Consider the following 21,670-nt stretch of genomic DNA (forward strand, 5'->3'; position numbering starts at 1 on the left):
AATATGTCCTCTTTCACACTTGAACACAAAGCACTGAAGTTTTTTGCTATTGTTTTTTGGGTTTGAATTTTGCTGCTTTTTGCCACCTGATCAGGGGGTTTCAATTTGGCAGACACCGAGTGACCGGCGTCCGCCATACTTGCTGGTTTAACCAGATTGCCAAAGACTTACCTCTCCTTTGGGAAATGAAAGAGGAAAAATTTATATATTGATGAAGATTTGTATGAAATAAACAATGATCCAATTTTAACAATCACTTGTAATTAAGCCTTTGGTGCTTGGAAAAAGTCACTTTTCAGACTGTTAAGAAAAAACACGACCGGTCTCGCTCGCTGATGAAAAGGAAGTGCATTTAATACAATGTGTTAGATTAACTGCCGGTTGATTGTTTCGGCGGCTGGTCACACTCGAACCATCGAATCGAAATCTGTACTTTCAGCGAATTTCATGTCAGACCCAGTACCAGTACACTTTAGTTTGACTTTTTATAGAGTATTACACGTCACAATTTCTAACACCAACAATTACGCACATACGAAAGAGCCCAGTCCAAAAAACTCTGAGGCACAGCTCAGCGCCAATGCAGTTAGAAACTTAAAAATTTACAGTAATTTGTGAGTAGTACTGTAGTATTGGTTACTCTTTGCCAGCACTCAACACTGGAAGCTTTTCCATTTCATCTGTTGCATCGTTTATTTTTCTGACAATCGCCGTTACTCTAAAGCGACGCACACTTGAGCATGCACATACACATCGATGAGTGGAAGAGTATATACTCTAGTACTGGCGGTGGCGATTGACCATGCCCGAACTACTGATTTGGCTAGTTCCTACGTGGGTACTTTCCGGACTAACCCTATGGTAAACGAACGCCGAACCACTCAAAGAAGAGACAAAAAATGTTGCTCTGTATACTCTACAACCCACCGCGCACCAGCCACCGTACTAGTTCGGTTGGGATGCAACGTCTCACCAGTAGACGAAGAAACGAAAAAGCATGAGAGGAAAATAAAGAGAGCAGTTAGCTAAAAATTATGCTGTCCTGCTTTTTTCCAATTCCTGCCGTCTCCCTTTTCTGTTTTCGGTCACTGCATTGCTGGAATGTTCTTTTGCGTTTGGAGTTTGTGCAAATCAGTGCGGCTGACCAAGTAATTATAATTATTCAATTTTAAACAGTAAGTCAAAGCAAATGTAGCAAACGGCATTTGCGTAGGCTCAATAAAGAAATATAAGACAAATATTCAGCCAAACATAATCGTGTTAGCGGAGAAACAGTGTCGTGCAGTGAAAAAGAAAAAGTTGAAGGCCGCGAAATAGGAGAGACAATCGACGAAAATGAAAAAATGGAAAATGAAAAATGCTTTTTGTTTTTTTATATGCCTATTATATCTGTACTTTATATTTATAGATGCCATAACTGTAGATACGGGGACTGGATCAGCTGAAGTCCAGCTTAGGAAGGCCCTACAGCTGCAAAAAAAAACGTTTTTTCAAAAACAGTACCACCGCGAACAGCAGACTTTAATTAGTAAATTTAAAAACTAAAATGAAATATATAATAAAATAAAAATTTAAATATGAAATGAAATGAAGATTGATAACCTACTTCATGGGTACCCATTTTACTAGCTACTTCATGGGTACCCATTTCACTAGCTACTACATGGGTACCCATTTCACTAGCTACTAGACGAGTACCCATATCACTAGTTCGGGGCTAAACGATGTGGTGTCGCTGGTCCCCATGTCGTAGGAAATTGCGGGTAAAAATGGAAATGATGAAAAGCATTGTTAGGGGTTAGTAAAGAAAGTACCCCTGGTCTGTTAGGGAGTGGTGATATCACCACCTCCGAACTAGTTCCCAGTACTGCTGAGATACGACTGCGCTTATTTATTAGTTAACTGAACATTGTCCGTACCGGTTGTTGTTTTCTGTTTTGTGCTGCAGTCATACCGATAAACCTTGAATTAATCTATTCATATGTGTAGTTCGTGTGTGTTCGTGTGCTGTTTGCGAAAATTACTAATTATTGATACATCTATTACCGCCGATACCGAATATCCACCCGGTTAGTCTAGGAAAATGACGAAGAGCAAGAAAAAGAAAGGCCGCTTCTGACAAGAACAGTAATATAAAAGGGGAAGAGATCGCTACCGCCTACATAGTGACGCCGCCGGGCACGCCACCAAAAAACGGACTTAAGACCGCCAACAACTACGGCAATGGCACGAGTGGAAGTTCCACTGTCCCCTGGGGTAAGCAACAGGTCCATGGCTACGGGGCTTTCCTTGCTCATCAAAACCATGTTGCTCTTCCCCATAGAACGGGAAATCATTGGGCAGTTTCTGCTGGAGATGGGCGACAGTCAGAAGATCAGTGCTCGCAATGATTGGTACGTGGATAAGACGCAAATGCGGATGCTCTTCGAGGACTATCTGGAAAAGAGTCCCAAATACACGGAGCTTCGCCTTAAGCTGTCAGCCAATGGAGCCTATAAAGTGAGTATCGGGGCGCTCTCAGTTCAGCAAAGACACTCTCGCACGCATACTAAAAAAGCCCGTTCGCGATAAGAAGGAATACAAACACATACAGATTTTGCATGCATTTCCTTTGTTTGCCAACCTTCGACACTCGTCGACGCGACTCAAAAATCTTATCCATGCAGCATTCATATACAAGTGTAAAATATAGATTACCTGTTCGAGTATCACCAACGAGTCAATGAATCATTGTGGGCACACCACACATCTCGCTCGGTTTGCTTACCAAACTTAAAAAAAAATGAGGGGGAACGTTGTGAGTTGCTGCGGAGACCGCAACTCTACAGTTATACCCGATACTAAGTCAGTATGGCTCTCCTCCGGCAGACGCCGCTAATATTAAACGACACGACAAGGAGTGCGTGCGAGAGAGACAGAAAATCAGTCTGAGCGTGACGTCGGGGGCTGCGTAGCCAGTGCAAATTGATTTGTTCCTTTTGGCTATAAAAATGATCTGATCTGATCCAGATTCAGCAATCTGATATATATGATCATTATCTATGATTCTGCGTTTTTAGTTTTCTCGTATACTCAATATTGTGGATGCAACAGATTTTCGTCCGTTGTGGGGGCGGAAGGGGGTGGGGCGAAATTTTGAGATATACGTTTTATAGCGAGATCTAACAGGAGTGCGGATACCAAATTTGGTTACTCTAGCCTTAATAGTCTCTGAGATTTGTGAGTATCCCCAGATTTTCATCCTTTGCGGGGGCGGAAGGGGGTGTGGCGAAATTTTGAAACAAACTCGTCTCGGTCCGATATATTAGGAGTGTGGATACCAAATTTGGTTGCTCTAGCTTTTATAGTCTCTGAGATCTAGGCGCTAATGTTTTACTCTAAGCAAAGCCGGCTATACTACGTGTGTGTTAGAGAGAGACAGGGCGAGACAAAATGAAATTGTTTTCTTGATTCTGGCTATAATAATTATACGATCTGGTTCAGATTTTGCACTCTAGAAGATATAGTCATCCTCACCGATTCTGCGTTTTTGGTTTTATCGTATCTTTAAAAATGTGGATGCCACAGATTTTCGTCCTTTGTAGGGGCGGAAGGGGGTGTGGCGAAATTTGGACACGAAACGGTCAAGGTCCGATATCACAGAAGTGTGGATACCAAATTTGGTTGCTCTGGCTCTTATAGGTTCTGAGATCCTTGAACTCATATTTTGCAATTGGCAAAGCCGACCATGAAACCTGTGTGTTAGAGAGAGACAGAGCGAGAAAGAATGAAATTGTTTTCTTGATTCTGGCTATAATAATTATACGATCTGGTTCAGATTTTGCACTCTAGAACATATAGTCATCCTCTACGATTCTGCGTTTTTGGTTTTATCGTATCTTTAAAAATGTGGATGCCACAGATTTTCGTCCTTTGTGGGGGCGGAAGTGGGCGGGGCGAAGTTTTGAAATATTTTTGTAGCAGTGACATATCACAGAAGTCTGGGTCCAAAACATCGTTGCTCTAGCTCTTATAGTCTTTGAGCACTAGGCGCTGAAGGGGACGGACAGACGGACGGCCGGACAGACGGACGGACGGACAGACGGACAGACAGACATGGCTCAATCGACTCGGCTATTGATGATATTGATATTGATATATACTTTATGGGGTCGGAAACGATTCCTTCTGGACGTTACACACATCCACTTTTACCACAAATCTAATATACCCCAATACTCATTTTGAGTATCGGGTATAAAAAGGGGTCAAAAGTTTAAGTCAGCAGTTTTGATGAAGATTGCCAGCTCTCTGAGATGTAGCGGCTCTTTTTTGATTAATAATTGATGTAAATTGTTATAATATTTAAAGATTTTGAATTTCCTTCTGAACCCGGCAAATCTTTGGCAATCGAAGATCAGGTGTTCGGCATATTCAGTTACATTGCACGTTTCGCAGATATTTGAGTCAATTGCTTTGATTCTGTGTAGGAAGACTTTGTCGTATGTGTGTCCCGTTATAAGTCTGTTAATGGTCTTGATGCTTTTAGCATTCCATTTAAGAGAAAAATGACAGGGTTTACTGGGTATGTCTGGAAATATGTCTATGAGGCTGGATCCCTTTGTCCTACACTTCGTCCTGTAGTCCTCATTCCATTTGTGTACTAAAAAGTTCCTAATTTCTCTTTGAGCCTCCTTGTAGCTGTATTTTATATTTATTGTAAACCCCTCACTTGTAGCAGCCTTTGCTGCTATGTCAGTCTTTTCGTTGATGGCCACACCCTTGTGACCAGGGACCCATAGAATGTCAAGTTTCTGAATGTCTGATTGGTTAATTATGTTGTGAATATCATTCACTAGGTACGAGTCTGTATTCTTATTTTTAATTAAATTAATAGCTCCTAATCCATCACTTCAAATCACAGCCTTTTTGTAATTATATTTAAGACATATTTCGAAGGCCTTTTTAAGGCCTACGAGTTCGGCACCTACTGAGGATAATCTGTTTTCTATTTTGTACTTGTGGATATTTCCACTAGGCCATTCTACTATTCCTATGCCACATGTACTTTCTGTAACTGATGCATCTGTTGATAGAATGTTCCAGTCGTCCTTTCTGTACTTTTTCAGAATCTCATAAAATATAGTTTTTATTTCTTCATTCGAGTATTCTTATTTACCCTTAGTTAAAAATTTATCTAATACATGGATTTTGTTACATGTGTTAACACTATCACAGTCTTGAGTGTTTACAAAGATGGAATTAAATTCTCTTAAAGTACGTGTGTAACTCGTATCCGCTTTTGAGCGTATTAGCTCGTCAAACATTGTTGGATTGAACCTTTTAATTTTAAGCAGTTCTTTGGCTGTAAGCCATTTCGCCCTGAAAACAGGTGGCATTACACCAGCGAGGACAAAAATTTCGTGTTTGCTTGTGTCAGGTGGCACCCCAACACACCTTCTGAGTGATTTAGCTTGCGCTATTTCTATATCTTTACTTGCTCCAGATCCCATGTCTGAAAAACTTGTGATAGCATATTGTTGTTTTGTTCTAATAAAAGCTTTGAAGATGTTGGTACTTGCTTTAGGTTTTAGACCTGATTTGATAGTAGTCGCAAGCTGGAGGAGTCTGTTGCCTTTTTTTGTTTGTTCTTTAACCATTTTTACATGACTGACATTTGACATGTTTGCGCTAATCAGTCTGCCTAAGAAACGGATATTTTTTCGATTTGGTATAGGCACATTTCCAACAGAAATATTTACCGCTCTGACCTGTCTTTTTCCTACATTCATTGCTGCAGATTTGCTTGGATTGAAGCTAAAACCGAGATCACCACATAGAAGGTTAAAGTCATTTAGTTTTTTATTAAGGTTTTCAACCGCTACAGTAAACTCTCTGTTGTGAGAGATTATAACGAAGTCATCTGCAAATTGCATCATATGAGTATTTCTATCACAGATCTGATGTAGTCTTTTTGTGTATACATTAAAAAGGAGGGGCTACAGACAAGAGCCCTGTGGGATTCCTCCTTGAACTACCTGAACAGCTTCCCCTATTTTCAGTAGTCTCATAGACATAAAACTGATGATCCAGTCAATGTATGTTTTAGGAAAACACTCATTTTCCATTAGTCTTTTTAAGAATTTCAGGTTCCCCACTTCCGCCCCCACAAAGGACGAAAATCTGTGGCATCCACATTTTTAAAGATACGATAAAACCAAAAACGCAGAATCGTAGAGGATGACTATATGCTTTAGAATGTAAGATCTCAACCAGATCGTATAATTATTATAGCCAGAATCAAGAAAACAATTTCATTCTTTCTCGCTCTGTCTCTCTCTAACACACAGGTTTCATGGTCGGTTTTGCCAATTGCAAAATATGAGTTCAAGGATCTCAGAACCTATAAGATCCAGAGCAACCAAATTTGGTATCCACACTCCTGTGATATCGGACCTTGACCGTTTCGTGTCCAAATTTCGCCACACCCACTTCCGCCCCCGCAAAGGACGAAAATCTGGGGCATCCACAAATCTCAGAGACTATTAAGGCTAGAGTAACCAAATTTGGTATCCGCACTTCTGTTAGATCTCACTATAAAACGTATATCTCAGAATTTCGCCCCACCCCCTTCCGCCCCCACAAAGGACGAAAATCTGTTGCATCCACAATATTGCACATTCGAGAAAACTAAAAACGCAGAATCATAGATAACGACCATATCTATCAGATTGCTGAATCAGATAATTTTTATAGCCAAAAGGATCAAATCAATTTGCACTGGCTACGCAGCGCCCGACGTCACGCTCAGACTGATTTTCTGTTTCTCTCGCACGCACTCTTTGTCGTGTCGTTAAATATTAGCAGCGTCTGCCGGAGGAGAGCCATACTGACTTAGTATCGGGTATAACTGTAGAGTTGCAGTGTCCGCAGCAACTCACAACGTTCCCCCTCGTTTTGGTATGCATAATATCTGTAGGGTATAATCTTGTTTTCTTGTATATGCTTTTCCAGCCTGGCTTTCACCATGCCATTTACTGTCTTGGCTAGAACCGAAATGAGGGATATGGGTCGAAAATGTTTTAAGTCAGTCAGATCCATGTTTTTTTTCGGTATTGGTACAATTCTGATAGATCACCTCCATTCGACTTGAAAATCGCACATAGCCACTCGACGGTTGTAAAAATGTACAAGTTCTGTCTTTATACTAGTGTTAAGAGCACTCAGCATCTCGTATGTGATGTGATCTATTCCTCCTGCCGTTTTTCTGTTTCTAACTAACACAGCCTCTAACTCTTCCAAGGAAAAGAAAGGATTTTCATTGTTCTTCGTTGAGTACATTTCTTCGTCTACATCCTTTGCTTCTGAGGTTATTTGTTCGTTAAGGAATTCCAGGTATGGCCCAGCTTTGTCAGGGTCGAAAATTTCTGGGGTGTCCTCTTGACAGTTTTTTAGATTTCTGAGGAATCTCCAGGCTTCTCTTGAGTTCGATTTTACATTTAACTCTGTTAACTTCCTGGCATAGCTAGTTCTTTTGGCAATTTTAACAGATTTTTTCCATTTAACCTTGAGGTTAACAGCAGAACAATAATTTTGAAAGGAGGGTTCTGAAGCTGCCTTCTTCTGCGACTCTGCAAACTCCCTGAATAATTTGGCTAAATTCTCGTCCCACCATAATTTTGGACATTTGTTTTTGATTTCATAAGTAGCTGCTTTTATTTCCTGTTGGATGTTCTTCGCTAAATTATCCATATCTTTGTCGGCCTCAAACTGGCTTAGCTTTTTCAGTAGCCTGTTTTTGGCAAGGAAAGTTTTGAGTTTGTGTTGATATCCTGCTGTTTCAAAGGTTATTGGGTGATGGTGGCTGCCTCCTAGGTAAAACTTTTCGCATTTCCAATTCTCTATATGAATACCCTTTGTGAAAGTTAAATCGAGTACAGACTCTGATGTTGAGTCGATGTGTCTTCTGAATGTGAGACTGTGGTCATTTGCTAGACTATAGCCATGAGAAAAGTTCCCTTTCCACTGTTGGTTCTGTCTCCAGAAAAGGTATGTCTTGCGTTAAAATCTCCTGCAATTATGACTTTTCCGAATGCATCTAAATATTCAAGGCGATTGTTAATCGCTTGCTTGAAGGATGCAAGAGACAACAAAGGTTCAAAATATACTGAGGTGATAAAAAATGTATCTTTGTTGTTGATGGTTCTTGCTATAATTATATCTTGCTCTGTCTCATATCTCAGTCTTTTAACTCTTAAGTCTTTTTTGTAGGCAATCGCCACTCCTCCATAGCCGTCCTCTCTATGTTTTTCTAACATATTGAAGTTGGCTAGTTTCCTAAAACGGAGATCGTGAGAGAAAACTTCAGCCAGAATGGCGAAGTCGAAGTTTTCATTGTTTAAGTAGAATACTAGGTCGTTTTTATTGGCTTTAATAGATTGAATGTTATGTTGTAAAAATTTCATATTTATTTAGATGTTTTAAAAAGGTTCGTTTCTCTCTGTTTGTTCATTTTTCTGTCTGCATTATGTTCCATATTGTAATCATTTGTACTGGTCACTTTTTTTGATGGATGTGACACATCATTTGAGTCGACTAAACGAGACAACATGTCAACCATCTGTTGAATGGTAAATTTGTTTTCTTTTAGTTCTTTGTTTTCAAAAAATGGTACGTGATTACTAGAATCGCTGGTATATGATTCTAAGTGATAGTGGAACCAAAGGTCTCTGCACTAACCTGCTCGCATAACTGTGTTTTTTTAAAACTTCATTTGCTTTAACGTTTTTGTTTTGAAAATTTTCCTCATTTATGTCTAGTTTTGGATAGTTTTTTTTCATAATTATCTAACAGCGAAAAGTTTTGATGGATTGAGTAAGTGCTAAGCACTTCTTTACGCGCGATTTTTTTGATAGTCATTATTTTGTTAATGTCCATCTCCTTTTCCCATACTGGGCACATCAGTCTGACCCTAGCTGAGTGATTTTTCCCATTGCAAAGGATACACTTGAGACCAGTGCACGACCCATTGCACTCCTCGACTCCGCATTTATAGCACCTCCTAGCTGATTTGCATCTGGTCGAAGTGTGACCAAGTCTGCCACAATTATAACATTGCCTTACTCTGGGAACATATATGCTTACTTTCATCCCACATATCCCAAAAAGAGATACCTTTTCTGGGATGTCTGAACCCTCAAAACCAGTTTTGACTGTTTCTAATGGTATGAGCTTGAATGTTTCGTTGTTGTCATCGGTTGTAATTTTCTGCCTTCTTGCTAATCTTTCAATTGACTTAATTTTTATGTTAGAAGTAATATTATCTATAATTTCATTCTCAGAAAAACCGAGGGGCACCCCTTTAATTACTCCATAGGATTCCACATAGTCTTTTGGTATAAATACCACTAAATTCATTTTTTTTAACTCCTCATTTAAAACTAATCATTTGCTTCGCTGAAAACCTTAAAATAAATCTTGTATAGTGTAGGCGCAAGAGCTACGATTTCTTTAATTCCTTTGATTTTAAGGTGTCTTATTTTTGGTGCCATTTTTGGTGTTTTTGTTTTCGAAGATGGTACTGTTCTTAGTCGATACTAGTCCAGCCGCATCACCGATGTGGCACTCACTATACAACACTGTTTCTCTTTCGATACCTACATTTGATGGGTTTATAATCGGATTAGTATTTTTATTCAGTGTTTTAGTCATTTCAGTATTTCCAGTAAAACCATTTATGGCATTTGTGTGAGAATTGTTAACGGTCACACCGTCAGAAGCCTCCACCATTTTGTTACTGTCATCGTCTATCAGCATTTTGTTATTTATGTCTGTGTTGGTGTTGTCGCTTTTTTGTTCCTTGCGCATCTTTTTTGCTGGGTACTTTTCGTTAGTCAAGCTGTCGAATATGTCCTCTTTCACACTTGAACACAAAGCACTGAAGTTTTTTGCTATTGTTTTTTGGGTTTGAATTTTGCTGCTTTTTGCCACCTGATCAGGGGGTTTCAATTTGGCAGACACCGAATGACCTGGTTGCTGGTTTAACCAGATTGCCAAAGACTTACCTCTCCTTTGGGAAATGAAAGAGGAAAAATTTATATATTGATGAAGATTTGTATGAAATAAACAATAATCCAATTTTTACAATCACTTGTAATTAAGCCTTTGTTGCTTGGAAAAAGTCAATTTTCAGACTGTTAAGAAAAAACACGACCGGTCTCGCGCGCTGATGAAAAGGAAGTGCATTTAATACAATGTGTTAGATTAACTGCCGGTTGATTGTTTCGGCGGCTGGTCACACTCGAACCATCGAATCGAAATCTGTACTTTCAGCGAATTTCATGTCAGACCCAGTACCAGTACACTTTAGTTTGACTTTTTATAGAGTATTACACGTCACAATTTCTAACACCAACAATTACGCACATACGAAAGAGCCCAGTCCAAAAAACTCTGAGGCACAGCTCAGCGCCAATGCAGTTAGAAACTTAAAAATTTACAGTAATTTGTGAGTAGTACTGTAGTATTGGTTACTCTTTGCCAGCACTCAACACTGGAAGCTTTTCCATTTCATCTGTTGCATCGTTTATTTTTCTGACAATCGCCGTTACTCTAAAGCGACGCACACTTGAGCATGCACATACACATCGATGAGTGGAAGAGTATATACTCTAGTACTGGCAATGGCGATTGACCATGCCCGAACTACTGATTTGGCTAGTTCCTACGTGGGTACTTTCCGGACTAACGAACGCCGAACCACTCAAAGAAGAGACAAAAAATGTTGCTCTGTATACTCTACAACCCACCGCGCACCAGCCACCGTACTAGTTCGGTTGGGATGCAACGTCTCACCAGTAGACGAAGAAACGAAAAAGCATGAGAGGAAAATAAAGAGAGCAGTTAGGTAAAAATTATGCTGTCCTGCTTTTTTCCAATTCCTGCCCTCTCCCTTTTCTGTTTTCGGTCACTGCATTGCTGGAATGTTCTTTTGCGTTTGGAGTTTGTGCAAATCAGTGCGGCTGACCAAGTAATTATAATTATTCAATTTTAAACAGTAAGTCAAAGCAAATGTAGCAAACGGCATTTGCGTAGGCTCAATAAAGAAATATAAGACAAATATTCAGCCAAACATAATCGTGTTAGCGGAGAAACAGTGTCGTGCAGTGAAAAAGAAAAAGTTGAAGGCCGCGAAATAGGAGAGACAATCGACGAAAATGAAAAAATGGAAAATGAAAAATGCTTTTTGTTTTTTTATATGCCTATTATATCTGTACTTTATATTTATAGATGCCATAACTGTAGATACGGGGACTGGATCAGCTGAAGTCCAGCTTAGGAAGGCCCTACAGCTGCAAAAAAAAACGTTTTTTCAAAAACAGTACCACCGCGAACAGCAGACTTTAATTAGTAAATTTAAAAACTAAAATGAAATATATAATAAAATAAAAATTTAAATATGAAATGAAATGAAGATTGATAACCTACTTCATGGGTACCCATTTTACTAGCTACTTCATGGGTACCCATTTCACTAGCTACTACATGGGTACCCATTTCACTAGCTACTAGACGAGTACCCATATCACTAGTTCGGGGCTAAACGATGTGGTGTCGCTGGTCCCCATGTCGTAGGAAATTGCGGGTAAAAATGGAAATGATGAAAAGCATTGTTAGGGGTTAGTAAAGAAAGTACCCCTGGTCTGTTAGGGAGTGGTGATATCACCACCTCCGAACTAGTTCCCAGTACTGCTGGGATACGACTGCGCTTATTTATTAGTTAACTGAACATTGTCCGTACCGGTTGTTGTTTTCTGTTTTGTGCTGCAGTCATACCGATAAACCTTGAATTAATCTATTCATATGTGTAGTTCGTGTGTGTTCGTGTGCTGTTTGCGAAAATTACTAATTATTGATACATCTATTACCGCCGATACCGAATATCCACCCGGTTAGTCTAGGAAAATGACGAAGAGCAAGAAAAAGAAGTCCGCTTCTGACAAGAACAGTAATATAAAAGGGGAAGAGATCGCTACCGCCTACATAGTGACGCCGCCGGGCACGCCACCAAAAAACGGACTTAAGACCGCCAACAACTACGGCAATGGCACGAGTGGAAGTTCCACTGTCCCCTGGGGTAAGCAACAGGTCCATGGCTACGGGGCTTTCCTTGCTCATCAAAACCATGTTGCTCTTCCCCATAGAACGGGAAATCATTGGGCAGTTTCTGCTGGAGATGGGCGACAGTCAGAAGATCAGTGCTCGCAATGATTGGTACGTGGATAAGACGCAAATGCGGATGCTCTTCGAGGACTATCTGGAAAAGAGTCCCAAATACACGGAGCTTCGCCTTAAGCTGTCAGCCAATGGAGCCTATAAAGTGAGTATCGGGGCGCTCTCAGTTCAGCAAAGACACTCTCGCACGCATACTAAAAAAGCCCGTTCGCGATAAGAAGGAATACAAACACATACAGATTTTGCATGCATTTCCTTTGTTTGCCAACCTTCGACACTCGTCGACGCGACTCAAAAATCTTATCCATGCAGCATTCATATACAAGTGTAAAATATAGATTACCTGTTCGAGTATCACCAACGAGTCAATGAATCATTGTGGGCACACCACACATCTCGCTCGGTTTGCTTACCAAACTTTAAAAAAAACGAGGGGGAACGTTGTGAGTTGCTGCGGAGACCGCAACTATACAGTTATACCCGATACTAAGTCAGTATGGCTCTCCTCCGGCAGACGCCGCTAATATTAAACGACACGACAAGGAGTGCGTGCGAGAGAGACAGAAAATCAGTCTGAGCGTGACGTCGGGGGCTGCGTAGCCAGTGCAAATTGATTTGTTCCTTTTGGCTATAAAAATGATCTGATCTGATCCAGATTCAGCAATCTGATATATATGATCATTATCTATGATTCTGCGTTTTTAGTTTTCTCGTATACTCAATATTGTGGATGCAACAGATTTTCGTCCGTTGTGGGGGCGGAAGGGGGTGGGGCGAAATTTTGAGATATACGTTTTATAGCGAGATCTAACAGGAGTGCGGATACCAAATTTGGTTACTTTAGCCTTAATAGTCTCTGAGATTTGTGAGTATCCCCAGATTTTCATCCTTTGCGGGGGCGGAAGGGGGTGTGGCGAAATTTTGAAACAAACTCGTCTCGGTCCGATATATTAGGAGTGTGGATACCAAATTTGGTTGCTCTAGCTTTTATAGTCTCTGAGATCTAGGCGCTAATGTTTTACTCTAAGCAAAGCCGGCTATGCTACGTGTGTGTTAGAGAGAGACAGGGCGAGACAAAATGAAATTGTTTTCTTGATTCTGGCTATAATAATTATACGATCTGGTTCAGATTTTTCACTCTAGAAGATATAGTCATCCTCACCGATTCTGCGTTTTTGGTTTTATCGTATCTTTAAAAATGTGGATGCCACAGATTTTCGTCCTTTGTGGGGGCGGAAGTGGGCGGGGCGAAGTTTTGAAATATTTTTGTAGCAGTGACATATCACAGAAGTCTGGATCCAAAACATCGTTGCTCTAGCTCTTATAGTCTTTGAGCACTAGGCGCTGAAGGGGACGGACGGTCGGACGGACGGACGGACGGACGGACGGACGGACAGACGGACAGACGGACAGACAGACAGGGCTCAATCGACTCGGCTATTGATGCTGATCAAGAATATATATACTTTATGGGGTCGGAAACGATTCCTTCTGGACGTTACACACATCCACTTTTACCACAAATCTAATATACCCCAATACTCATTTTGAGTATCGGGTATAAAGAGGGGGAACGTTGTGAGGTGCTGCGGAGACCGCAACTCTACAGTTATACCCGATACTAAGTCAGTATGGCTTTCCACCGGCAGACGCCGCTAATATTAAACGACACGACAAGGAGTGCGTGCGAGAGAGACAATAAATCAGTCTGAGCGTGACGTCGGGGGCTGCGTAGCCAGTGCAAATTGATTTGTTCCTTTTGGCTATAAAAATGATCTGATCTGATCCAGATTCAGCAATCTGATAGATATGGTCATTATCTATGATTCTGCGTTTTCTCGAATGTGCAATATTGTGGATGCAACAGATTTTCGTCCTTTGTGGGGGCGGAAGTGGGCGGGGCGAAGTTTTGAAATATTTTTATAGCAGTGACATATCACAGAAGTCTGGGTCCAAAACATCGTTGCTCTAGCTCTTATAGTCTTTGAGCACTAGGCGCTGAAGGGGACGGACAGACGGACGGACGGACAGACGGACGGACGGACAGACGGACAGACAGACATGGCTCAATCGACTCGGCTATTGATGATATTGATATTGATATATACTTTATGGGGTCGGAAACGATTCCTTCTGGACGTTACACACATCCACTTTTACCACAAATCTAATATACCCCAATACTCATTTTGAGTATCGGGTATAAAAAGGGGTCAAAAGTTTAAGTCAGCAGTTTTGATGAAGATTGCCAGCTCTCTGAGATGTAGCGGCTCTTTTTTGATTAATAATTGATGTAAATTGTTATAATATTTAAAGATTTTGAATTTCCTTCTGAACCCGGCAAATCTTTGGCAATCGAAGATCAGGTGTTCGGCATATTCAGTACATTGCACGTTTCGCAGATATTTGAGTCAATTGCTTTGATTCTGTGTAGGAAGACTTTGTCGTATGTGTGTCCCGTTATAAGTCTGTTAATGGTCTTGATGCTTTTAGCATTCCATTTAAGAGAAAAATGACAGGGTTTACTGGGTATGTCTGGAAATATGTCTATGAGGCTGGATCCCTTTGTCCTACACTTCGTCCTGTAGTCCTCATTCCATTTGTGTACTAAAAAGTTCCTAATTTCTCTTTGAGCCTCCTTGTAGCTGTATTTTATATTTATTGTAAACCCCTCACTTGTAGCAGCCTTTGCTGCTACGTCAGTCTTTTCGTTGATGGCCACACCCTTGTGACCAGGGACCCATAGAATGTCAAGTTTCTGAATGTCTGATTGGTTAATTATGTTGTGAATATCATTCACTAGGTACGAGTCTGTATTCTTATTTTTAATTAAATTAATAGCTCCTAATCCATCACTTCAAATCACAGCCTTTTTGTAATTATATTTAAAACATAGTTCGAAGGCCTTTTTAAGGCCTACGAGTTCGGCACCTACTGAGGATAATCTGTTTTCTATTTTGTACTTGTGGATATTTCCACTAGGCCATTCTACTATTCCTATGCCACATGTACTTTCTGTAACTGATGCATCTGTTGATAGAATGTTCCAGTCGTCCTTTCTGTACTTTTTCAGAATCTCATAAAATATAGTTTTTATTTCTTCATTCGAGTATTCTTATTTACCCTTAGTTAAAAATTTATCTAATACATGGATTTTGTTACATGTGTTAACACTATCACAGTCTTGAGTGTTTACAAAGATGGAATTAAATTCTCTTAAAGTACGTGTGTAACTCGTATCCGCTTTTGAGCGTATTAGCTCGTCAAACATTGTTGGATTGAACCTTTTAATTTTAAGCAGTTCTTTGGCTGTAAGCCATTTCGCCCTGAAAACAGGTGGCATTACACCAGCGAGGACAAAAATTTCGTGTTTGCTTGTGTCAGGTGGCACACACCTTCTGAGTGATTTAGCTTGCGCTATTTCTATATCTTTACTTGCTCCAGATCCCATGTCTGAAAAACTTGTGATAGCATATTGTTGTTTTGTTCTAATAAAAGCTTTGAAGATGTTGGTACTTGCTTTAGGTTTTAGACCTGATTTGATAGTAGTCGCAAGCTGGAGGAGTCTGTTGCCTTTTTTTGTTTGTTCTTTAACCATTTTTACATGACTGACATTTGACATGTTTGCGCTAATCAGTCTGCCTAAGAAACGGATATTTTTTCGATTTGGTATAGGCACATTTCCAACAGAAATATTTACCGCTCTGACCTGTCTTTTTCCTACATTCATTGCTGCAGATTTGCTTGGATTGAAGCTAAAACCGAGATCACCACATAGAAGGTTAAAGTCATTTAGTTTTTTATTAAGGTTTTCAACCGCTACAGTAAACTCTCTGTTGTGAGAGATTATAACGAAGTCATCTGCAAATTGCATCATATGAGTATTTCTATCACAGATCTGATGTAGTCTTTTTGTGTATACATTAAAAAGGAGGGGCTACAGACAAGAGCCCTGTGGGATTCCTCCTTGAACTACCTGAACAGCTTCCCCTATTTTCAGTAGTCTCATAGACATAAAACTGATGATCCAGTCAATGTATGTTTTAGGAAAACACTCATTTTCCATTAGTCTTTTTAAGAATTTCAGGTTCCCCACTTCCGCCCCCACAAAGGACGAAAATCTGTGGCATCCACATTTTTAAAGATACGATAAAACCAAAAACGCAGAATCGTAGAGGATGACTATATGCTTTAGAATGTAAGATCTCAACCAGATCGTATAATTATTATAGCCAGAATCAAGAAAACAATTTCATTCTTTCTCGCTCTGTCTCTCTCTAACACACAGGTTTCATGGTCGGTTTTGCCAATTGCAAAATATGAGTTCAAGGATCTCAGAACCTATAAGAGCCAGAGCAACCAAATTTGGTATCCACACTCCTGTGATATCGGACCTTGACCGTTTCGTGTCCAAATTTCGCCACACCCCCTTCCGCCCCCGCAAAGGATGAAAATCTGGGGCATCCAAAAATCTCAGAGACTATTAAGGCTAGAGTAACCAAATTTGGTATCCGCACTTCTGTTAGATCTCACTATAAAACGTATATCTCAGAATTTCGCCCCACCCCCTTCCGCCCCCACAAAGAACGAAAATCTGTTGCATCCACAATATTGCACATTCGAGAAAACTAAAAACGCAGAATCATAGATAACGACCATATCTATCAGATTGCTGAATCAGATAATTTTTATAGCCAAAAGGATCAAATCAATTTGCAATGGCTACGCAGCGCCCGACGTCACGCTCAGACTGATTTTCTGTCTCTCTCGCACGCACTCTTTGTCGTGTCGTTAAATATTAGCAGCGTCTGCCGGAGGAGAGCCATACTGACTTAGTATCGGGTATAACTGTAGAGTTGCAGTGTCCGCAGCAACTCACAACGTTCCCCCTCGTTTTGGTATGCATAAGATCTGTAGGGTATAATCTTGTTTTCTTGTATATGCTTTTCCAGCCTGGCTTTCACCATGCCATTTACTGTCTTGACTAGAACCGAAATGAGGGATATGGGTCGAAAATGTTTTAAGTCAGTCAGATCCATGTTTTTTTTCGGTATTGGTACAATTCTGATAGATCACCTCCATTCGACTTGAAAATCGCACATAGCCACTCGACGGTTGTAAAAATGTACAAGTTCTGTCTTTATACTAGTGTTAAGAGCACTCAGCATCTCGTATGTGATGTGATCTATTCCTCCAGCCGTTTTTCTGTTTCTAACTAACACAGCCTCTAACTCTTCCAAGGAAAAGAAAGGATTTTCATTGTTCTTCGTTGAGTACATTTCTTCGTCTACATCCTTTGCTTCTGAGGTTATTTGTTCGTTAAGGAATTCCAGGTATGGCCCAGATTTGTCAGGGTCGAAAATTTCTGGGGTGTCCTCTTGACAGTTTTTTAGATTTCTGAGGAATCTCCAGGCTTCTCTTGAGTTCGATTTTACATTTAACTCTGTTAACTTCCTGGCATAGCTAGTTCTTTTGGCAATTTTAACAGATTTTTTCCATTTAACCTTGAGGTTAACAGCAGAACAATAATTTTGAAAGGAGGGTTCTGAAGCTGCCTTCTTCTGCGACTCTGCAAACTCCCTGAATAATTTGGCTAAATTCTCGTCCCACCATAATTTTGGACATTTGTTTTTGACTTCATAAGTAGCTGCTTTTATTTCCTGTTGGATGTTCTTCGCTAAATTATCCATATCTTTGTCGGCCTCAAACTGGCTTAGCTTTTTCAGTAGCCTGTTTTTGGCAAGGAAAGTTTTGAGTTTGTGTTGATATCCTGCTGTTTCAAAGGTTATTGGATGATGGTGGCTGCCTCCTAGGTAAAACTTTTCGCCTTTCCAATTCTCTATATGAATACCCTTTGTGAAAGTTAAATCGAGTACAGACCCTGATGTTGAGTCGATGTGTCTTCTGAATGTGAGACTGTGGTCATTTGCTAGACTATAGCCATGAGAAAAGTTCGCTTTCCACTGTTGGTTCTGTCTCCAGAAAAGGTATGTCTTGCGTTAAAATCTCCTGCAATTATGACTTTTCCGAATGCATCTAAATATTCAAGGCGATTGTTAATCGCTTGCTTGAAGGATGCAAGAGACAACAAAGGTTCAAAATATACTGAGGTGATAAAAAATTTATCTTTGTTGTTGATGGTTCTTGCTATAATTATATCTTGCTCTGTCTCATATATCAGTCTTTTAACTCTTAAGTCTTTTTTGTAGGCAATCGCCACTCCTCCATAACCGTCCTCTCTATGTTTTTCTAACATATTGAAGTTGGCTAGTTTCCTAAAACGGAGATCGTGAGAGAAAACTTCAGCCAGAATGGCGAAGTCGAAGTTTTCATTGTTTAAGTAGAATACTAGGTCGTTTTTATTGGCTTTAATAGATTGAATGTTATGTTGTAAAAATTTCATATTTATTTAGATGTTTTAAAAAGGTTCGTTTCTCTCTGTTTGTTCATTTTTCTGTCTGCATTATGTTCCATATTGTAATCATTTGTACTGGTCACTTTTTTTGATGGATGTGACACATCATTTGAGTCGACTAAACGAGACAACATGTCAACCATCTGTTGAATGGTAAATTTGTTTTCTTTTAGTTCTTTGTTTTCAAAAAATGGTACGTGATTACTAGAATCGCTGGTATATGATTCTAAGTGATAGTGGGGTTTTTGTGCAGGAACCAAGGGTCTCTGCACTAACCTGCTCGCATAACTGTGTTTTTTTAAAACTTCATTTGCTTTAACGTTTTTGTTTTGAACATTTTCCTCATTTATGTCTAGTTTTGGATAGTTTTTTTCATAATTATCTAACAGCGAAAAGTTTTGATGGATTGAGTAAGTGCTAAGCACTTCCTTACGCGCGATTTTTTTGATAGTCATTATTTTGTTAATGTCCATCTCCTTTTCCCATACTGGGCACATCAGTCTGACCCTAGCTGAGTGATTTTTCCCATTGCAAAGGATACACTTGAGACCAGTGCACGACCCATTGCACTCCTCGACTCCGCATTTATAGCACCTCCTAGCTGATTTGCATCTGGTCGAAGTGTGACCAAGTCTGCCACAATTATAACATTGCCTTACTCTGGGAACATATATGCTTACTTTTATCCCACATATCCCAAAAAGAGATACCTTTTCTGGGATGTCTGAACCTTCAAAACCAGTTTTGACTGTTTCTAATGGTATGAGCTTGAATGTTTCGTTGTTGTCATCGGTTGTAATTTTCTGCCTTCTTGCTAATCTTTCAATTGACTTAATTTTTTATGTTAGAAGTAATATTATCTATAATTTCATTCTCAGAAAAACCGAGGGGCACCCCTTTAATTACTCCATAGGATTCCACATAGTCTTTTGGTATAAATACCACTAAATTCATTTTTTTTAACTCCTCATTTAAAACTAATCATTTGCTTCGCTGAAAACCTTAAAATAAATCTTGTATAGTGTAGGCGCAAGAGCTACGATTTCTTTAATTCCTTTGATTTTAAGGTGTCTTATTTTTGGTGCCATTTTTGGTGTTTTTGTTTTCGAAGATGGTACTGTTCTTAGTCGATACTAGTACAGCCGCATCACCGATGTGGCACTCACTATACAACACTGTTTCTCTTTCGATACCTACATTTGATGGGTTTATAATCGGATTAGTATTTTTATTCAGAGTTTAAGTCATTTCAGTATTTCCAGTAAAACCATTTATGGCATTTGTGTGAGAATTGTGAACGGTCACACCGTCAGAAGCCTCCACCATTTTGTTACTGTCATCGTCTATCAGCATTTTGTTATTTATGTCTGTATTTTTGTTCCTTGCGCATCTTTTTTGCTGGGTACTTTTCGTTAGTCAAGCTGTCGAATATGTCCTCTTTCACACTTGAACACAAAGCACTGAAGTTTTTTGCTATTGTTTTTTGGGTTTGAATTTTGCTGCTTTTTGCCACCTGATCAGGGGGTTTCAATTTGGCAGACACCGAGTGACCGGCGTCCGCCATACTTGCTGGTTTAACCAGATTGCCAAAGACTTACCTCTCCTTTGGGAAATGAAAGAGGAAAAATTTATATATTGATGAAGATTTGTATGAAATAAACAATGATCCAATTTTTTCAATCACTTTTAATTAAGCCTTTGTTGCTTGGAAAAAGTCACTTTTCAGACTGTTAAGAAAAAACACGACGGGTCTCGCTCGCTGATGAAAAGGAAGTGCATTTAATACAATGTGTTAGATTAACTGCCGGTTGATTGTTTCGGCGGCTGGTCACACTCGAACCATCGAATCGAAATCTGTACTTTCAGCGAATTTCATGTCAGACCCAGTACCAGTACACTTTAGTTTGACTTTTTATAGAGTATTACACGTCACAATTTCTAACACCAACAATTACGCACATACGAAAGAGCCCAGTCCAAAAAACTCTGAGTCACATCTCAGCGCCAATGCATTTAGAAACTTAAAAATTTACAGTAATTTGTGAGCAGTACTGTAGTATTGGTTACTCTTTGCCAGCACTCAACACTGGAAGCTTTTCCATTTCATCTGTTGCATCGTTTATTTTTCTGACAATCGCCGTTACTCTAAAGCGACGCACACTTGAGCATGCACATACACATCGATGAGTGGAAGAGTATATACTCTAGTACTGGCGGTGGCGATTGACCATGCCCGAACTACTGATTTGGCTAGTTCCTACGTGGGTACTTTCCGGACTAACCCTATGGTAAACGAACGCCGAACCACTCAAAGAAGAGACAAAAAATGTTGCTCTGTATACTCTACAACCCACCGCGCACCAGCCACCGTACTAGTTCGGTTGGGATGCAACGTCTCACCAGTAGACGAAGAAACGAAAAAGCATGAGAGGAAAATAAAGAGAGCAGTTAGCTAATAATTATGCTGTCCTGCTTTTTTCCAATTCCTGCCCTCTCCCTTTTCTGTTTTCGGTCACTGCATTGCTGGAATGTTCTTTTGCGTTTGGAGTTTGTGCAAATCAGTGCGGCTGACCAAGTAATTATAATTATTCAATTTTAAACAGTAAGTCAAAGCAAATGTAGCAAACGGCATTTGCGTAGGCTCAATAAAGAAATATAAGACAAATATTCAGCCAAACATAATCGTGTTAGCGGAGAAACAGTGTCGTGCAGTGAAAAAGAAAAAGTTGAAGGCCGCGAAATAGGAGAGACAATCGACGAAAATGAAAAAATGGAAAATGAAAAATGCTTTTTGTTTTTTTATATGCCTATTATATCTGTACTTTATATTTATAGATGCCATAACTGTAGATACGGGGACTGGATCAGCTGAAGTCCAGCTTAGGAAGGCCCTACAGCTGCAAAAAAAAACGTTTTTTCAAAAACAGTACCACCGCGAACAGCAGACTTTAATTAGTAAATTTAAAAACTAAAATGAAATATATATAATAAAATAAAAATTTAAATATGAAATGAAATGAAGATTGATAACCTACTTCATGG

At 39.7% G+C, this 21,670-nt stretch overlaps 1 protein-coding gene across 1 annotated transcript; it reads left to right on the forward strand.

Annotated features, from left to right (window-relative positions):
• Positions 1-1,891: 1,891 nt before the first annotated feature.
• Positions 1,892-21,591, forward strand: LOC117192587. Its single transcript, XM_033397304.1, has 5 exons — positions 1,892-2,256; positions 2,324-2,499; positions 11,935-12,115; positions 12,183-12,358; positions 21,464-21,591. The coding sequence occupies exons 2-5, from the start codon at positions 2,356-2,358 to the stop codon at positions 21,470-21,472; spliced, it is 510 nt and encodes a 169-aa protein (XP_033253195.1). The 5' UTR covers positions 1,892-2,256; positions 2,324-2,355; the 3' UTR covers positions 21,473-21,591.
• Positions 21,592-21,670: the final 79 nt, after the last annotated feature.

The sequence above is a fragment of the Drosophila miranda genome (genome assembly GCF_003369915.1).
Source record: "Drosophila miranda strain MSH22 chromosome Y unlocalized genomic scaffold, D.miranda_PacBio2.1 Contig_Y2_pilon, whole genome shotgun sequence".
In the NCBI taxonomy this organism is placed as follows: Eukaryota; Metazoa; Arthropoda; class Insecta; order Diptera; family Drosophilidae; genus Drosophila; species Drosophila miranda.

Excerpts from the sequence above, each read along its gene's own strand:
- LOC117192587 (XM_033397304.1), top strand. The coding sequence starts at position 2,356 with ATGGGCGACAGTCAGAAGATCAGTGCTCGCAATGATTGGTACGTGGAT. Across the intron at positions 2,500-11,934 it reads CAGCCAATGGAGCCTATAAA|TCTAGGAAAATGACGAAGAG; the intron begins GTGAGTATCGGG and ends CCACCCGGTTAG. Across the intron at positions 12,116-12,182 it reads AAGTTCCACTGTCCCCTGGG|AACGGGAAATCATTGGGCAG; the intron begins GTAAGCAACAGG and ends TCTTCCCCATAG.